The sequence below is a fragment of the Procambarus clarkii genome, chromosome 23 (genome assembly GCF_040958095.1).
Source record: "Procambarus clarkii isolate CNS0578487 chromosome 23, FALCON_Pclarkii_2.0, whole genome shotgun sequence".
Lineage (NCBI taxonomy): Eukaryota > Metazoa > Arthropoda > Malacostraca > Decapoda > Cambaridae > Procambarus > Procambarus clarkii.
Window position 1 is genome coordinate 34,254,791 of NC_091172.1, and position 18,962 is coordinate 34,273,752.

At 47.3% G+C, this 18,962-nt stretch overlaps 1 protein-coding gene across 1 annotated transcript in view; it reads right to left on the reverse strand.

The window, feature by feature from the left end:
* Positions 1-1,986: 1,986 nt before the first annotated feature.
* The window catches only part of LOC138367809 (EF-hand calcium-binding domain-containing protein 5-like), a 39,342-nt gene continuing 22,366 nt past the window's right edge, over positions 1,987-18,962 (reverse strand). Inside the window, exon 3 of the mRNA XM_069329782.1 lies at positions 1,987-2,397. Within this exon, the coding sequence (XP_069185883.1) occupies positions 1,987-2,397 (411 nt within the window). The remainder of the gene's footprint in view (positions 2,398-18,962) is intronic.

An 18,962-nucleotide genomic window follows, 5' to 3' on the forward strand; every position in this document is an offset into this window, starting at 1 on the left:
ACATTGTAAAGGATGAGATGTCTAGCGCGTATGGATACAGGAGGCCAGAAATTCCCTCTTCCTTTTAATTTTTAATAAAGCATGTCTGGCAGAGTGCTCCTTCCGACCGGGAAGCGGCCACCTTTCTTTGCGGGGAATCACCAATCTGGGCCCCTCAATCACCTATCATGGGTCCGGGGCCTGCCACCACGCGGGAGATTCAATGCGAGCACTGGGGAAGCCTCCAGGTGTCAGGAGGGTAGTCAGCCAAGGCAGCATGAGAAGCAGCCTGGCTAGACAAATCATTCTACCCTTCGACTCCAGCGCGTGCGGCTGCCCCCGTGCACCTCTAAGGCCAAGAGTGTTCCAGGGAACGCCACTTGCCAACTTTCCAGTTGCCAAGTGGCGTTCCCTGGAACACACTGGAAGTTGTATACGAAAAGATGACAAATCACCTGTACAATCATGGATCATTAACTCTTTAAGACGACGATCAGCTCGAGACTCGGGGAACATAACACCAGCACAATCTCTCAGGAAATTCCTTCAAATAGTTCCATATCCTACACTGAAGCTTTCAGCTCGAGAATTCAGTGTGTGTGTGTGTGTGGGGGGGGGGAGGGGGGGGGGGGGGGCTGTCAGCTGCTCCAGTAACTGGATCAGCAAACGCCAGTGCGTCACTCACTAGTATATTCATCTTCTAAACTCACCGTGTGGAGTACATGTTCGCCAGTCATGTGAACTGTATTATAAATCATTAACTTAGTAAATTATTAACGTATGTGTGTGTATTATTTTTTTTAAGTAGTTGGGTACAAGACCAGACACCCTGTGGCTGCTAACAGGCTTAGAGGTCTCCTATTCCACTCCTCTGCTTGAAGGGGTCCTGGGAGTTCTTCTACTCCCCAAGCCCGGCCTGCGGCCAGACTCGACTAGTAAGAGTTCGGTCCACCAGGCTGCTGCTTGGAGCGGCCCGCAGGTCCAGATACCCACAACAGCCCGGTTGGCCCGGCACTTTTTTTTTTTTTTAGAAAACAGTCTAGTTTTCTCTTGAAGATGTCCACGGTTGCTCCGGCAATATTTCTTATGCTTTCTGGGAGGACGTTGAACAACCGCGGACCTCTGATGTTTATACAGTGTTCTCTGATTGTGCCTATGGCACCCCTGCTCTTCACTGGTTCTATTCTGCATTTTCTTCCATATCGTTCACTCCAGTATGTTGTTATTTTACTGTGTAGATTTGGGACTTGGCCCTCCAGTATTGTCCATGTGTATATTATTTGATATCCCTCTCGTCTTCTTTCTAGTGAGAACATTTGGAGTGCTTTGAGACGATCCCAATAATTTAGGTGCTTTATCTCGTCTATGCGTGCCGTATATGTTCTCTGTATTCTCTCTATTTCAGCAATCTCTCCTGATCTGAAGGGGGAAGTGAGTACCGAGCAGTACTCGAGACGGGACAACACAAGTGACTTGAAGAGTACAACCATTGTGATGGGATCCCTGCATTTGAAAGTTCTCGTAATCCATCCGATCATTGTTCTGGCTGACGCAATATTTGCTTGGTTATGCTCCCTAAACGTTAGGTCGTCGGACATCATTATTCCCAAATCCTTGACATGTTGTTTTCCTACTATGGGCAGATTCGATTGTGTTTTGTACCCAGAAGGCTGTCGACTTCTGAAACAAAGTGTCGCAGCTAAAGTTAAGGAGTCAGCAGCCTTCAGGTACCTTCAAGACATCTCCCTTAAGCTGTCTTAAGCAAAGACCAAAGAAAAGTTTAAGGGGAATAACAGCGCTCACAACCCAGGAAAAACTGTTAAACTGTGTATTTTAAGACAAGAACGAAAAGTGACTTTAGTTGAATGACTAAGAAAAGCCAACACTTTTAGAGCACTCTTGGCAGTCGCCGAGATCAGCCCCCGAGTATTACCTTACTGCAATTGGCAATAACTCTGTTTTATTACCAGTATATTCGTCTAAATTGCGAGTGTCAGAACGCGAGAGTTACTCTCGTTCGAGAGAGTCGACTCTCCACCTGGGCCACGGAGGGTCGACTCTCCACCTGGGCCACGGAGGGGTCGACTCTCCACCTGGGCCACGGAGGGTCGACTCTCCACCTGGGCCACGGAGGGTCGACTCTCCACCTGGGCCACGGAGGGGTCGACTCTCCACCTGGGCCACGGAGGGTCGACTCTCCACCTGGGCCACGGAGGGTCGATTCTCCACCTGGGCCACGGAGGGTCGACTCTCCACCTGGGCCACGGAGGGTCGACTCTCCACCTGAGCCACGGAGGGTCGACTCTCCACCTGGGCCACGGAGGGTCGACTCTCCACCTGGGCCACGGAGGGTCGACTCTCCACCTGGGCCACGGAGGGTCGACTCTCCACCTGGGCCACGGAGGGTCGACTCTCCACCTGGGTGACACTAAACTATGACTCACATTGAACTACTTCTTGACACAAGGTGGAAGATGGTGACGGGGGTCACACACACACACACACAGTGTGTGTGTGGTCGACCGTTGGATGTGTGTGTGTGTGGGGTCGACCGTTGGATGTGTGTGTGTGTGGGGTCGACCGTTGGATGTGTGTGTGTGTGTGTGGGGTCGACCGTTGGATGTGTGTGTGTGTGTGGGGTCGACCGTTGGATGTGTGTGTGTGTGTGGGGTCGACCGTTGGATGTGTGTGTGTGGGGTCGACCGTTGGATGTGTGTGTGTGTGGGGTCGACCGTTGGATGTGTGTGTGTGTGTGGGGTCGACCGTTGGATGTGTGTGTGTGTGTGGGGTCGACCGTTGGATGTGTGTGTGTGGGGTCGACCGTTGGATGTGTGTGTGTGGGGTCGACCGTTGGATGTGTGTGTGTGGGGTCGACCGTTGGATGTGTGTGTGTGTGGGGTCGACCGTTGGATGTGTGTGTGTGTGGTCGACCGTTGGATGTGTGTGTGTGTGGGGTCGACCGTTGGATGTGTGTGTGTGGGGTCGACCGTTGGATGTGTGTGTGTGGGGTCGACCGTTGGATGTGTGTGTGTGGGGTCGACCGATGGATGTGTGTGTGTGGGGTCGACCGTTGGATGTGTGTGTGTGGGGTCGACCGTTGGATGTGTGTGTGTGTGGGGTTGACCGTTGGATGTGTGTGTGTGGGGTCGACCGTTGGATGTGTGTGTGTGGGGTCGACCGTTGGATGTAATTTACTCGAGTTGAGGACGGGTTGTGTAAACCGTTTTTTATTAATAAACAGGGCTTTGTCGGATGCATGGAATCACTTTTGGGTTTTTGTTTGGAGGACGGGCTGCAGACCAAGTCCATTCCATCCAGCGGTTGACCTCAAAGACTCATTCATAGATTTTATCATGCTGTTCATTCTAAAAGTAATTTACAGCAAGTATAAATTATCATTATTTTATTATTATTATTATATATTAGCATACTGTGCATATTTAGGCACTGGGTAGGATAGGTGTTTAGGTTCTGTTGGCGATTATTTGTATTTATAGTACGTGGGTGAAGCATTTACAGCGTTGTGGTTCGAATAAAAGTCGTCAGCGAAGCACTTGTTCCGGAAGTGTTCGGACGTCATCAGTTGTGAGTCGTGTATAAACAGTTTTTCATTCATAAACAGCGGGGTTTGGCGGGTGGATGGAAAGGACACCTCGGCCTTTGTTTATGAGGACGGGCTGATAATAGACAATACGCTCAGCCAGTTACCGTAAATCTAATCCAACACACGAATGCAACAATGAAACCCGAACACTAGAGTAAACAACATTGTAATAACGATGACATTATGCAAAACGGACACTGACATTAACTGATCAATGCACATGGAAAATGTGTATTGGAAAATGGTACCAATACCTTCAATGTATTGGTAGCAATGGTTCCTTGCTGTGTTCAATGGTGTGGTGGCAATGGTTCCTTCCTGTGTTCATTTTAGTGGTGGAAATGGCTTCTAGCTTCTTGCTTCTAAAGTTAAGACCAGCAATCAACAACCAGTTAACACATGATTATACTCTACCCACTTCAAGACCCCGAACCAACACAGAGACAGAAGCAGCAAGAACATAAGCTGCTATGTTCATGCATGTAACAGCCTATTAACATCCATTCATCCACGTGTTCATCTCAATAACGTCCTGTACCACCTCACCCCAAGTAAATGTAAGCTCTTGTTATAGCACTGTAAATTTGTCTTTGAAAATGTAAAGAGTGCCTTGCGAAATCCATCCCTAGGCGTCAGACCCTATTAATTGTGAAAATGAACTTTGGAGCGTTAATTTTTCAACTTCCCTCGACAATGAAGAAAAAAACGTAAGAAATATTGAGAAGACTTGTTAGAATAATTAATCTTACCTTTTCGAACTCATGTCGTCCAGGAGGGGTGATCCTGGACGGCATGGGTTCGAATCCTGGCATGGTCAAATAGAGTTGTTAGTGAGATTATAATTATATATATATATATATATATATATATATATATATATATATATATATATATATATATATATATTATATATATATATTATATATTATATTATATATTATATTATATATTATATATATATTATATATATATATATATATATATATATATATATATATATATATATATATATATATAATTTTATAGGGAGGGAGTACCACCTCTAACTGGAAGAAGGGGACCCTTAGCCTCGGAGGAAATCACACATTACTCATTATAAGGAATGTTAAGGTCCCCCCTCCAATACAGTTTGTGTGCTTTTCTCCTACCACCCCCTTCCTGAATAATGAAAATGCGAGGGGGTAAACGGCGGGAGTAACTTCGAAATTCTACAGAAAACGTATTCCCGATTTAATTTCAGGCCTCGTGAAAATCGCACCGTGGAGAAGGGGGAAGAGGGGTTAGAGGCGGATGTTTTTAAAGTGTGGCACTGGATCCGACTCCAGCTGGACTATGTCCAACCTATACCCAACACTATTAACCTAGCAAAGTTGGGTGTGACTAGCTCCTAACGTCTGGCCTCCAACCTTGGACAAACACTCACAGATATAGATAACAAAGCATATATGCACCATGAGGAACGTCAGAGCAGTGGGCGTATATGCACCTGGTGTAGGAAAAATGAACCATTACAAGTGTATTAAACTGGGCAATCTTGAAGGGGGCAGTGAAGCGTTCTAGAAGGGTCCATTACGGGGAGAATGGACTGTGATTGCTTGTGTCCAGCCAAGTGCACCACCTCCACATTTTGGTTTGATTATTTAGCCGTCCGTCTGGTTATAAAACTTCCCATTTAAGGGGATATCGCAGAGTTGGATGACGCACTGGGCTCCTACTCCCCGTACCTCAGCCAGCTGCCTGCCTGCCTGCCTGCACGTACGTACCCTACCTGTCCGCCTGCCTCGCGGCACGTATACCTGCCTGCCTGCCTGCCTGGTTACATGTCCAACTAGCTGCCCGATTGCAAATTTACCTGTCTGCCTGCCTGCCTATCTATATTTTTGCAGGCTAACCCACCTTGAAACAGGCCCACCTACCTTGTCGAAGGTTCAACTACCTTGTTGCAGGCCCACGTACCTTGTTGCAGGTTTACCTACCTTCTTACAATCATCACCAGTTGATTGACAGTTGAGAGGCGGGACCAAAGAGCTAGAACTCATCCCCCGCAAACAACTAGGTGAATACAACTAGGTGAGTACACGTCAACCAAACGGTGTTCACCCATCTCGCTGTAAGAGAGGACTCATGAGCGCTGATACAGGTAACTGCTCACTATACCTGGAGGGTCAGGCAGAACTACACACTACTAACACCAGCAAGTATTTCCTGGCGAGAGATGGACAGCCCTTCCTTTTTTTATATTGTTTTATTTGCCATTTTTAAAGGTATAAGTTACAATAAGCCCAACCACTTGGGTTGGACAGTAGAGCGACGGTCTCGCTTCATGTAGGTCGGCGTTAAATCCCCGACAGTCCAAGCAGTTGGGCACCATTCCTTTCCCCCGTCCCATCCCAAATCCTTATTCCTTCCCAGTACTATATAGTCGTAAAGGCTTGGTGCTTTCCCCTAATAGTTATCTTCTCTCCAGTTACAAGTTTAATACAATGAAAATATCATATATACCTCTAGATCTATAAAAACCAACATGGTATCAGCGGAATGAAACACATCTAGTAACCTAATTGAGTTCAGTAACAAATGAGAGTGGAATAACTGAAGTAACAAGGTGAGGGAGTACGTTTCGCACAGGAAACAGTAAGTCATGGTGAAAGGTAACTCAAGAAAGACGTCCTGTCACAAGAAGGATGATGCAAGCATCGGTACTAATTATGTTGCCAATAATTTGAACCTTGAAAGATGGAAAGACAGAACGGGAGTTAACCCAGCAGACCAAGACACTAAGGACCATTTGAGAAGAGGGAACAGTAGAGCTAGGTGTCACGGGTGTAATCATGAGGCACAAATAAGACGGGGAGACGTGAGACAACTATCGCAAGAACTCCCAAGAAATATAATAAGTTACTGAAGCAAACATAAACTGATAAAATTAAAATAAATTCTGGCAAGACTCATGAAGGAAGAGCATCAATGCATTAATAGTATATTAATTTTAGACGGGCGGAGATTAGACGCTACAACTCGACACTGGCAACGGGACCAGTTGATGAACAGTAAAACAACTAATACTTACCCCGGTGAAATTAACGTTGGTCACACACCCGCTGTTACTTACCTAAAAGGAAAGAAAAAGAAGATTAGCACCGATAGTTACAGTAAGTCCGGCGAGGCCCACACCAGTCCCACACACACACAACTGCACTCCCTCAATATGCCTCAGTAAGAGCTAGACGCGCCACCATGAACCAAAGTACCTCCTCCCTTACGCACACAACCACACCACTATGACATGTTCCTGGATGCCAATGGAAGACACTCAAAGCGCTGATATTATACACAGATTTTCGGAAATATTTCGACAAGGTGACCAATTACTGTATAAAAAAAAATGCGTACAAAAGTTATTACTAGGAAGTAGAAAGGTAGATTTTGTTCAAATAAACAGAACTTGGAACAATATTCAAAAAGGCAAAATCGGGATCATCCACCTAGAAAAGCCCAGTCCCTCAGGGTACGGTGTTTGCTCCAGCTCTTTGACTCATCCACATATCGGACATAGAGAAGTACACAATTTAGAATACCGAATCATCCTCTGTAGATGACATTACGATCTTTACAAGAGTGAACAATATTGAGGACACATCAAATCTCCAAACTTATGAGGCACAGAAAACATGGGCAAAAGAAAACAAATGATTTCATTCAGCTGAGCACTGGGAGAGACTAACCACCGACTCCACGAGTGGGAGACAGAAGCTCTAGCCACCTTGCTATGAGCAGTCTTAATAAGAACAGTTTTCAGAAGCAACTAACTGCTGCCCAGCTGAAATTTTCGACTTTCCCTGAGTGCTACTAAAGCTCAGAGGAATTAGTGAGGGAGCAGTAAAAAGCCACCTTCCTTCCACAACTTTAAGGCCAGAGGCGACAAAGAACTTGAACGTAACATTAGTTATGTTGTAATGCAACAGGTGGAAGGTAAGTAGGCGGAGCAGAGAGAGAAAGATGTCACTCCCAAGTAGACACCGTTAGGTAAGCACCACCACCCCACGCACACACCACAGCCACACCACCACACCACCACACCACCCGACCACAAGCGCCACTCTACGAGTTCATCTCCCTTAACAAATACCACAATCTAGGCACATGTTCCATACAAAAACGTCACAAACACACATCCCCGCACACAGTTCCCCCCACCTCACAGGCACACAACCCCCCCCCCCACATTCAGACACACAATGTACACAGTCCCCCTCCCCACAGGAACCCCCTCCCACTCAAAGGCACACAATTTTCCCTCACAAGCACACAATCACCTCCTCATACGCACACAATCCCCCCTCAAAGACACACGAGCTCCTCTCACAAACCCATAAAAATCCCCCCCCCCCCCACAGACAAACACTCCCCCTTCAGAGGCACGCAACCCACACTCACAGGTACAAGACCCATTTACAAGCATTACCTCACTTACACAGCCCACCCCACAAACACAACCACTGCAGGAAACATTTCCTGGTGTTTACCTGTGGCCGGTATGGAGAGTACTAATACAACTGTAGCCCGAACCGGGACCAGGCAACCCACGAAATGACCAGCAAGGCTGTTGTTGATAGCACCCCACAGCCCCACAGAGCCTTCACAAAGCGGTTGATTAGACAATTCCTGCAGAAACGTGTCTAGTTCCCCCTCTAAAAATTGAACCTTTGTCTCAGTAATAAAATTCTACCGTAATTTGATGGTAGAATGTTCAATAATCATGGACGTTTGATGTTCATACAGTGTTCAAGGTTCCTTTACTCTTCACTGGGTTCATTCAGTCTTTCCTACAATATATGTCCCCTCGACTAATGTGTTAATTAATGGTACAGGGTGAGGAACTGACATTCGAGTATATCCCATGTATACTGAAGCTCACGTACGCAATAACTCGCATGTATATTGAAGCTCACGTACGCAATAACTCGCATGTATACTGAAGCTCACGTACGCAATAACTCGCATGTATACTGAAGCTCACGTACACGATACTTCGCATGTATACCAAAGTGCACGTACGCAATACAATTGCCACCATTTTGTATCTTGGAGCAGTCGCTAAAGGCAAAGGACTCAACATAACCCTAAACTGGATACCATCCCATGTTGGAATCCCCTTTAAATGAGAAAGCCGATGAAATTGCTAAATTGGCAACTCGTCATCCAGTGATACATAAAACAATTCAACCCAGCCTAGAGAACATAAAAAACATTATCACCAAAAAAACTCTCACATCTCAACAAAGCCGACCTGCACCAGAGAATAGCTGAAGGTTCGCCCTCTGCAACATGGTATCTTCAGGCAACCAAATTAGAAAGGTTAAATATCCCAAAAGGAATCCACAGGGAAATAGCAGTTAGGTTATATAGACTACGTCTAGGTTACAGATGCAACTGGGAGATTGGTGAACCCCGACAGAGAGAGTGCATCTTCTGCCAAACTGTCACAGAAAAGCCATTACTTCACTATCTCCTGGAATGTGAAGCAACCAATGACCTTAGAAGAGCTTTAAGAGTTCCTGATTCTTGCAGTGGCCACCCTGAAGCCATCAACACAGCCACTCTTCTGGTCAACAAAGGTGTCCAGCAGCTGGACATCCCCATAAAGACTGTCGAACAGTATCCTCCCCCCGCGATAGCAGCTAGACGATTAAATGCGACCTCAGAACACTGAAAAGAATTACTGAACAAAACATTGTACCACTTACGGGCTATTCATTTCCGTGCCACCTCTTGGGTGGCTTAATCTTTATCAATCAATCATTCCCTCATCACAATCGACTTGAGAATGGTCCAGGACGGACCGAAACGTCGTCGTCCCTTCACCTTCTAGTGTGTGGTCTGGTCAACATACTTCAGCCACGTTAATGTGACTCATCGCCTGCAAGGGACTGAAGATTTGAAGGCCAACCCCAACCAAATATAATCTGCTGAGTATAAATACAATTGTAATTTTCTTCCAAATAATCTTGCAAATTTATGAGCAATCATTAAAGCGCTGCAATTACAATGTTGCATATTTAGAGGTCTATTAATATTCACGAGGTGTTCATGGCGGACTACGCCAAGTATTAAAAGATTAGCATTCAACACGAGCGACACACGCCAGGTCTGAGGACCAATCATACGCCCACTTCTCCACACAGATAATCACATGTTAAAATAAACAAGTGAGACACTAAATGGAGCTAATGTCACGAGAGCTACGTGTAGAGCGTCACCAGCCGCCATGGTCGACGCATCTCACCAACTGATGATGATATGTTAGATTCAGCTACTCGGAATACAAAGTTCCAAGAAGCAGGGGCTATAGTGAGCCCGTAGTGGACTTATCTGGCACACAAGCTGTAACTTGATGTGCCAGATATAAACACAAATTCTGATCTTAACAACTGAGTATATATAAGCACTCAGGAGAGTGCAAAAGACTTGGTGTAAATTCCTTTCATAAATTTCACACACACACAAGTGTGGGATTTTATCCTATGTTTTTATGTCTGTGAAAAGACATTACCATTACTAATGAGTGTATTTGTAGAAATATCACGTAAGGACGACAGGGCTGCAAACGTAGAAAATGTGGTATTGATAATAAAAGTTCGAGTTACACAGGTGTGTGTGTGGGTGTGTGTGTGTGTGGGAGGGGGGGGGTGTACTCACCTATTTGTGCTTGCGGGGGTTGAGCTTTCTCTTTGGTCCCACCTCTCAACTGTCAATCAACTGGTGTACAGATTCCTGAGCCTACTGGGCTCTTATCATATCTACATTTGAAACTGTGTATGGAGTCAGCCTCCACCACATCGCTGCCTAGTGCATTCCATTTATTAACTACTCTGACACTGAAAAAAGTCTTTCTAATGTCTCTGTGGCTCATCTGGGTACTAAGTTTCCACCTGTGTCCCCATGTTCGTGTCCCTCCCGTGCTGAAGAGTTTGTCTTTGTCCACCCTGTCAATTCCCCTGAGGATTTTGTAGGTAGTGATCATGTCTCCCCTCATTCTTCTGTCTTCCAGTGTGGTAAGGTGCATTTCCAGCAGCCTTTCCTTGTAACTCATGCCTCTTAGTTCTGGGACTAGTCATGTGGCATACCTCTGAACTTTTTACAGCTTCGTCTTGTGGTTGACATGGTACGGGCTCCATGCTGGGACCGCATACTCCAGGATTGGTCTTACATAGGTGGTATACAAGATTCTGAATGATTCCTTACACAGGTTCCTGAAGGCTGTTCTGATGTTAGCCAGCCTCGCATATGCCGCAAACGTTATTCTATTCATGTGGGCTTCAGGAGACAGGTTTGGTGTGATATCAACTCCTAGATCTTTCTCTCTGTCCGTTTCATTAAGTACTTCATCTCCTATTCTGTATCCTGTGTCTGGCCTCCTGTTTCCACTGCCTAGTTTCATTACTTTGCATTTACTCGGGTTGAGTACTTACTTCAGCAGCCATTTGTTGGACCATTCATTCAGTCTGTCTAACTCATCTTGTAGCCTCCTACTATCATCCTCTGTTTCAATCCTCCTCATAATTTTTGCATCATCAGCAAACATTGAGAGAAACGAGTCTATACCCTCTGGGAGATCATTTACATATATCAGAAACAGTATAGGTCCAAGGACTGACCCCTGCGGTACTCCACTCGTAACGTCTCGCCAATCTGAGACCTCACCCCTCACACTGACTCGTTGTCTCCTGTTGCTAAGGTACTCCTTTATCCAATGGAGTGTATGTATGAGTGTGAGAGTATGCGCGCGCTCGCAAATTATCTTTTGGAGAGTTCATTCTCCACAACCTGAATGATGAGGTCGTCACCCACCAGCCCGTTCTCCTAAGGTCTCCTAACGCCAAGAAACTGTCGTACTAAAGTGCTCTTATCCTAACTTACAAGAGGATCCAAAACAGAAAACGGGACACTATGTCAATTTCGCGAGCCGCTACATCATCTAGAACGATAAGTTTTGGCCTCGGGTAAAGTATACATTAAAATGCGACGCTTTATTAGGAAGACGGGTTTGCCTCACAGCCTGGCGAGACGAGAGGGTGAAGGGACTGACCCCCGAGACACTCAACAGTCACCTCACACACACACAAACATTACCACAAGAAAAACAACAATTACAACATACCCACCAACAATACGCTCTGGGAGCCAGGCGAGGGCAACCACCATGACGTATCCGTGCACCAAAAATCCTGTCCTGCTCTTAAAACTTTTTAGTTTATTTCTATTATTTAACGTTACCTTAAAACCCCTCGACAATTTCCCAGATTAACAAAATAAAACAAGTCGACAAAATTAATATGCATGAGTATTTTTTCCTCTCGCTAACAACTGCAGAAATGTTTGCCAACTGCAGGCAAGATACACAGCGCCAGCTGACAGGTGATTAAGTTACTGGGCTGTGTGTGGGAGCCGAGTATATGGGTGTAGGGGGGGTGTATATGGGTGTAGGGGAGTGTATATGGGTGTAGAGGGGTGTATATGGGTGTAGAGGGGTGTATATGGGTGTAAGGGGGTGTATATGGGTATAGGGGGGGGGGGTGTATATGGGTGTAGGGGGATGTATATAAGTGTAGGGGGGTGTATATGGGTGTGGGGGGAGTGTATATGGGTGTGGGGGAAGACAAGAGCGGTACCACTAATATGGATGCTACTGGTAAGCCAGAAAGGTCGCAAAAGTGCACAGCAGTAATATAACAGCACACTGAAGCACACGTGTGGAGGAGGAACAAGCACAACAGCCAGTGAAAGAGAGAGGTGCCATAAGGGGACACTATGAAAATCAGCGCTCCACGGCTCTTCAATATTCTCCCGGCAAGCATAAGAAAAAATGGCCGGAACAAAGGTGGACTTATTCAAGAAATAATTAGATACGTTTCTACAAGACGTTGTGGGGAATATGTGGGCCTATGGGCAGGTTCAAGCAACAGCCTGTTGGATAAAGTTATTACAGGTCAAGCGTGGCCCCACACCATATATGCAGTAACACCTCACATGGAAGTCTCGACGTGAACTATACCAATATTTACGTGAACACTTATTGAAAAACTGATCACACAAAATTTGTACTGCCAATATCAAACGATGATAAATGAGCGGATAGACGAGGAACAGGCAGGCAGGCAGGCAGGCAGGCAGGCAGGCAGGCAGGCAGGCAGGCAGGCAGGCAGGCAGGCAGGCAGGCAGGCAGGCAGGCAGGCAGGCAGGCAGGCAGGCACACACAACTCCCCCTCCCCCCACACACAACTCAGCCGCGAGGCTGAGTTGGGGGGGGGGGGTTGTACTTAGTGGTGCTTGCGGGGAGTTGAGCTCTGGCTCTTTGGTCCCACCTCTCAACTGTCAATCAACTGGTGTACAGATTCCTGAGCCTATTGGACTCTATCATATCTACATTTGAAACTGTGTATGGAGTCAGCCTCCACCACATCACTGCCTAATGCATTCCACCTGTTAACGACTGACACTGAAAAAGTTCTTTCTAACGTCCCTGAGGCTCATTTGGGTACCTAAATTATTGGGATCGTCTCAAACTCTCCAAATGTACTCACTAGAAAGGAGATGAGAGAGATATAAAATAATATACACATGGAAAATACTGGAGGGCCAGGTCCCTAATCTACACAGTAAAATAACAACGTACTGGAGTGAACGATATGGAAGAAAATGCAGAATAGAACCAGTGAAGAGCAGAGGTGCCATAGACACAATCAGAGAACACTGTATAAACATCAGAGGTCCGCGGTTGTCCAACGTCCTCTCAGTGAGCATAAGTAATATTGCCGGAACAACCGTGGACATCTTCAAGGGGAAACTAGATAGTTTCCTCCAAGGAGTGCCGGACCAACCGGGCTGTGGTGGGTATGTGGGCCTGCGGGCCGCTCCAAGCAACAGCCTGGTGGACCAAACTCTCACAAGTCAAGTCTGGCCTCGGGCCGGGCTTGGGGAGTAGAACTCCCAGAACCCCATCAAGCAGGTATCAACCAGCCAGGTGTACCCAGCCAGGTGTACCCAGGCAGGTGTACCCAGGCAGGCAGGCTTGGCCAGTGACTGATCTTTGACCTATTGCCGGGGTGGAATGATTAAAGTAGCAGAACTCACTGGTAGCGGCCACCTACCCCTCCCCCCCCTTCCTCATTTCCCTCGGAATCAGCTACCATTAACCAGTGTGTGTGTGGGGGTCACCCAGTGTGTGTGTGTGGGGGGGGGTCACCCAGTGTGTGTGTGGGGGGGGGTCACCCAGTGCGTGTGGGGGGGGGTCACCCAGTGTGTGTGTGTGGGGGGGGGTCACCCAGTGCGTGTGGGGGGGGGGGGGGTCACCCAGTGTGTGTGGGGGGGGGTCACACAGTGTGTGTGTGGGGGGGTCACGCAGTGTGTGTGGGGGGTCACACAGTGTGTGTGTGTGTGTGTGTGTGGGGGGGTCACCCAGTGTGTGTGGGGGGGTCACCCAGTGTGTGTGGGGGGGTCACCCAGTGTGTGTGGGGGGGTCACCCAGTGTGTGTGGGGGGTCACCCAGTGTGTGTGTGGGGGGGGAGGATCACCCAGTGTGTGTGGGGGGGGTCACCCAGTGTGTGTGGGGGGGGTCACCCAGTGTGTGTGTGGGGAGGGGTCACCCAGTGTGTGTGTGTGGGGGGGGGTCACCCAGTGTGTGTGGGGGGGGGTCACCCAGTGTGAGTGGGGGGGGGGTCACCCAGTGTGTGGGCTCAGGGAGTATTATTAACATCTTTATTGACAAAATTAATTACAATTTTGCCTAATCTGAGGATTTCGATTAAGTCTTATTAAAGTGAGGATAATGCTGGTATTCACTGTCACGCAGGACAGAGGGTCATACACAAGACAATAGGTCTAAACTGTAGGCGGAAGTACATATATATCATGGTTACAATCAATGTTTGAATGTATGGATATGTGAAAACAACTTTCTATTGTGCACTGCCACACAAGGGCAGGGACGGGTTCATAAGTGATGCAGCTTAGAAGTAATATAAATAAAAATTGTTCTTCATTCTTTACAATGGACAAGCAAATTTTGGATAAATTGTTAGGATGTCGTCCAGAACACCTGAGTCGATAAAATAGTTACACAGTTGGTGATACAAGAGGCCAGGAGGTCTAAAGTCCTTTACCGTTTCACATTCAACAATATAGTGTTCTAGTGAATGCATTAAAGATTTATCACAGAGTTTACAATCTGAATATTCTGGTAGTGGCTCAGCCTCACTAACCTGCCAGATGTGTCTATAGCCAAGGCCAATTCGCGCAATGACTACATCACATTGCCTGGTCCGGTTACTGTGCTGACCATACAAATACCTATTATTACAAAACTTGTCATAACTTTTAATACTGCAGCTTTCAGGTCTCTGGGCATTTCTTAGTTCTTCTAAATCTGAATTAATCTCTTTAATTTGTATGTTTCTAATAATTGCATTAGATATTTCAAAGTCATAATCAATGTTTTCTTTCCTGCAAGTCTAATTGGCCACTCGATCTACAAAGTCATGTTTTCCAACTCCAACATGGGATGGGATCCACACAAATTTTATACAAGAGTTATTATCATTGGCAAAAATTACATTCCATTTAATATTACAAGCTACTTCAGACATACATTGTGATGGGTTATTTAAGGACTGTAGAGCACTTTTAGAGTCACAGAAAATAACTCCACCACCATTGAGCTTAAGGTATTCAGTGGCTAGATAAATACCCAGTAGCTCGGTCTGTGTCGTACTTGCCCAGTTGTTCAATCTCTGTGTACTAGTCATGATCATTTCATTCCCTTTATATACTGCACATGCACAACCTGTTCTACCAGTGCCTAACTGTACAGAGCCATCAGTAAAGGCATAAGATTCAGTCGGTTTGAGAATTTGAAGATGACTGTCAATAGCTTCTAATGTTATACATCTCAAAATTTCAGTGTTATACATTTGTTTTACACTGATGGGGGTATAATGCAGAGAGACCTGCACATCTTTCCAAGGGGGAATATAGTGAACAGTTTTATCAGGGTTAAGAGACACATTCAGTTTCAGAAGATTATAGGCACAACAACTGAGCCACAGACTGTAAGGAGCATTTTGCGGCGGATTGAGGGAACAGTCAGAATTGTTTAGAATGGATCTCAATTGAATTTGAATAGAGCTGGAGGGACCATCATTTTTCAAAGTTTTGGCGCAAAACATAGTACTAAGTAGAACTATTCTTTCGTAAATTGAAGGTAATTTTAGTTCCTTTCTCATGTTAACAATTCTGACAGTTCTAGGACAACCCAGGATGATGCGCATGGCATCATTCTGTACTACATCTAGGCCTTGTAATTGTTTAGGAGAAAAATTAAGAAGATGCAAGGCATAATAATCAACAACAGATCGTATAAATGCAATATAAAAACTACGAGCATATTTTATGTTAATGCAGGGAAGGCAAGTTTTATTGGGTAGCACTTAGTTGCCTTGGGATCCTTCTCTTTTAAAGCTAGCCCAGTAGCACAGTTGATAGAGCGACTGTCTCTCATGCCAGAGGTCGGATGATCGACTCTCCTAGTGCTCAAGATGAATGGATTGTGCATGTATGTATATTTCATGTCGAAGAAAAGAATGAGTAAAGAGACATTACCATTATGGGCGAAACAATCAAGAAGAGCATTGGCATATTATAGAAATCTAAAGCTCTAGATATAAATGAAATTCAATCCAAAATCGTGAAGAAACAAGTCGATAAACTGTGTCTTCTACAGACACTGTCTCTAAACCAAGGCTTGAGGTTGAAGAATATACATGTATGAAGAACTGCGTCGACCTGCGGCTCCAAGCGCCGCCACCACGTGTCAGCCTCGACGAGGCAGTTCAGGTTCCAATTTGTTTTTATAGTCTCCGGATTATAAAAATGACCCCTTCAGTTTGGGCCTACATAAACCCAACTGGTCCACAAATATCCAGCCAAAGGTGAATACATTTTCCGGTCTGCGATAGTGAATGGAAACCCATGAACGGGTCGACCCGTGCACACAGAAGGGTCCTAGACTCCGTCGACCCGTGCACACAGAAGGGTACATAGACTCCGTCGACCCGTGCACACAGAAGGGTACATAGACTCCGTCGACCCGTGCACACAGAAGGGTACATAGACTCCGTCGACCCGTGCACACAGAAGGGTCCCCCAGACCCGTCGACCCGTGCACACAGAAGGGTACATAGACTCCGTCGACCCGTGCACACAGAAGGGTACATAGACTCCGTCGACCCGTGCACACAGAAGGGTACATAGACTCCGTCGACCCGTGCACACAGAAGGGTACATAGACTCCGTCGACCCGTGCACACAGAAGGGTCCCCCAGACCCGTCGACCCGTGCACACAGAAGGGTCCCCCAAACCCGTCGACCCGTGCACACAGAAGGGTCCACAGACTCCGTCGACCCGTGCACACAGAAGGGTCCCACAGACCCGTCGACCCGTGCACACAGAAGGGTCCCCCAGACCCGTCGACCCGTGCACACAGAAGGGTCCCACAGACCCGTCGACCCGTGCACACAGAAGGGTCCCCCAGACCCGTCGACCCGTGCACACAGAAGGGTCCCCCAGACCCGTCGACCCGTGCACACAGAAGGGTCCCACAGACCCGTCGACCCGTGCACACAGAAGGGTCCCACAGACCCGTCGACCCGTGCACACAGAAGGGTCCCCAGACCCGTCGACCCGTGCACACAGAAGGGTCCACAGACTCCGTCGACCCGTGCACACAGAAGGGTCCACAGACCCGTCGACCCGTGCACACAGAAGGGTCCACAGACTCCGTCGACCCGTGCACACAGAAGGGTCCCACAGACCCGTCGACCCGTGCACACAGAAGGGTCCACAGACCCGTCGACCCGTGCACACAGAAGGGTCCACAGACTCCGTCGACCCGTGCACACAGAAGGGTCCCACAGACCCGTCGACCCGTGCACACAGAAGGGTCCACAGACTCCGTCGACCCGTGCACACAGAAGGGTCCCACAGACCCGTCGACCCGTCCACACAGAAGGGTCCCCAGACCCGTCGACCCGTGCACACAGAAGGGTCCACAGACTCCGTCGACCCGTGCACACAGAAGGGTCCACAGACTCCGTCGACCCGTGCACACAGAAGGGTCCACAGACTCCGTCGACCCGTGCACACAGAAGGGTCCCACAGACCCGTCGACCCGTGCACACAGAAGGGTCCACAGACTCCGTCGACCCGTGCACACAGAAGGGTCCCACAGACCCGTCGACCCGTCCACACAGAAGGGTCCCCAGACCCGTCGACCCGTGCACACAGAAGGGTCCCCCAGACCCGTCGACCCGTGCACACAGAAGGGTCCCCAGACCCGTCGACCCGTGCACACAGAAGGGTCCATAGACCCGTCGACTCGTGCACACAGAAGGGTCCACAGACTCCGTCGACCCGTGCACACAGAAGGGTCCCCCAGACCCGTCGACCCGTGCACACAGAAGGGTCCATAGACTATTAAGTAGTCAACTTTTCTTTGCAGCTTCCCACAAGCAGAACAAGGGAAACAAACAAGCTCTCCACCCCCAAACATTGCGCCACAACATCCACATCAATTGCCAGCACCAACTACACGTTTAATGACCACAATGGAGAACAGTTTCACGTTAATTAGTAAACTGTGTCAGTAACAGGGCAAACCCGTTTCATTCCTGGTCAACCACGTCACGACCTGATGAGGGTTAATGTGACTCGTTCCCCGTCAAGCGCCCATAACTCACCACCATCCAGTCTACCACAACTTGTAAACCAGTCTAGTGGTTTATTGACTTTCCTCAGTCGGCTTTTTTTTCGATTTTCTCTCAGTCGATTGGTTTGTGAGCACGCCAGATGATCAGTGAGTCAGCATGCTGGACAACAGGTCAGTGAGTCAACACAACATTGGTCAGTGAGTCAGCAAGCAAGCAACCTGGTCAGTGAGTCAGCAAGCAGAACAACTGGTTAGTTACCTGGGCAGAGTCAGCAAGCAGAACTGGTCAGCGAGTTAGCTGGGCAGAGTTAGCAAGACTCTGGTCAGTGAGTCGACAAGCTGGACAACGGGTCAGCGAGTAAGTCAACTCACAAACCCCCCAATGATTGATGTCCACGTGGTAATTTGGTGACTACTGCAGTTCAAAATATAAATTGTATTTTGCACAATTTTCCCGGACAAACTGGTTTAGGAGAGAACGATGACTAGGTATATCAAGAACAAGATATATTCACAGACAGTAAACAACGCAGAGGAAAATGCAACATTTTTTGATTATCACGTGACGACTTGATAAGCGTCAAGGACACACTGAACGTCGACACATTAGACTCCAG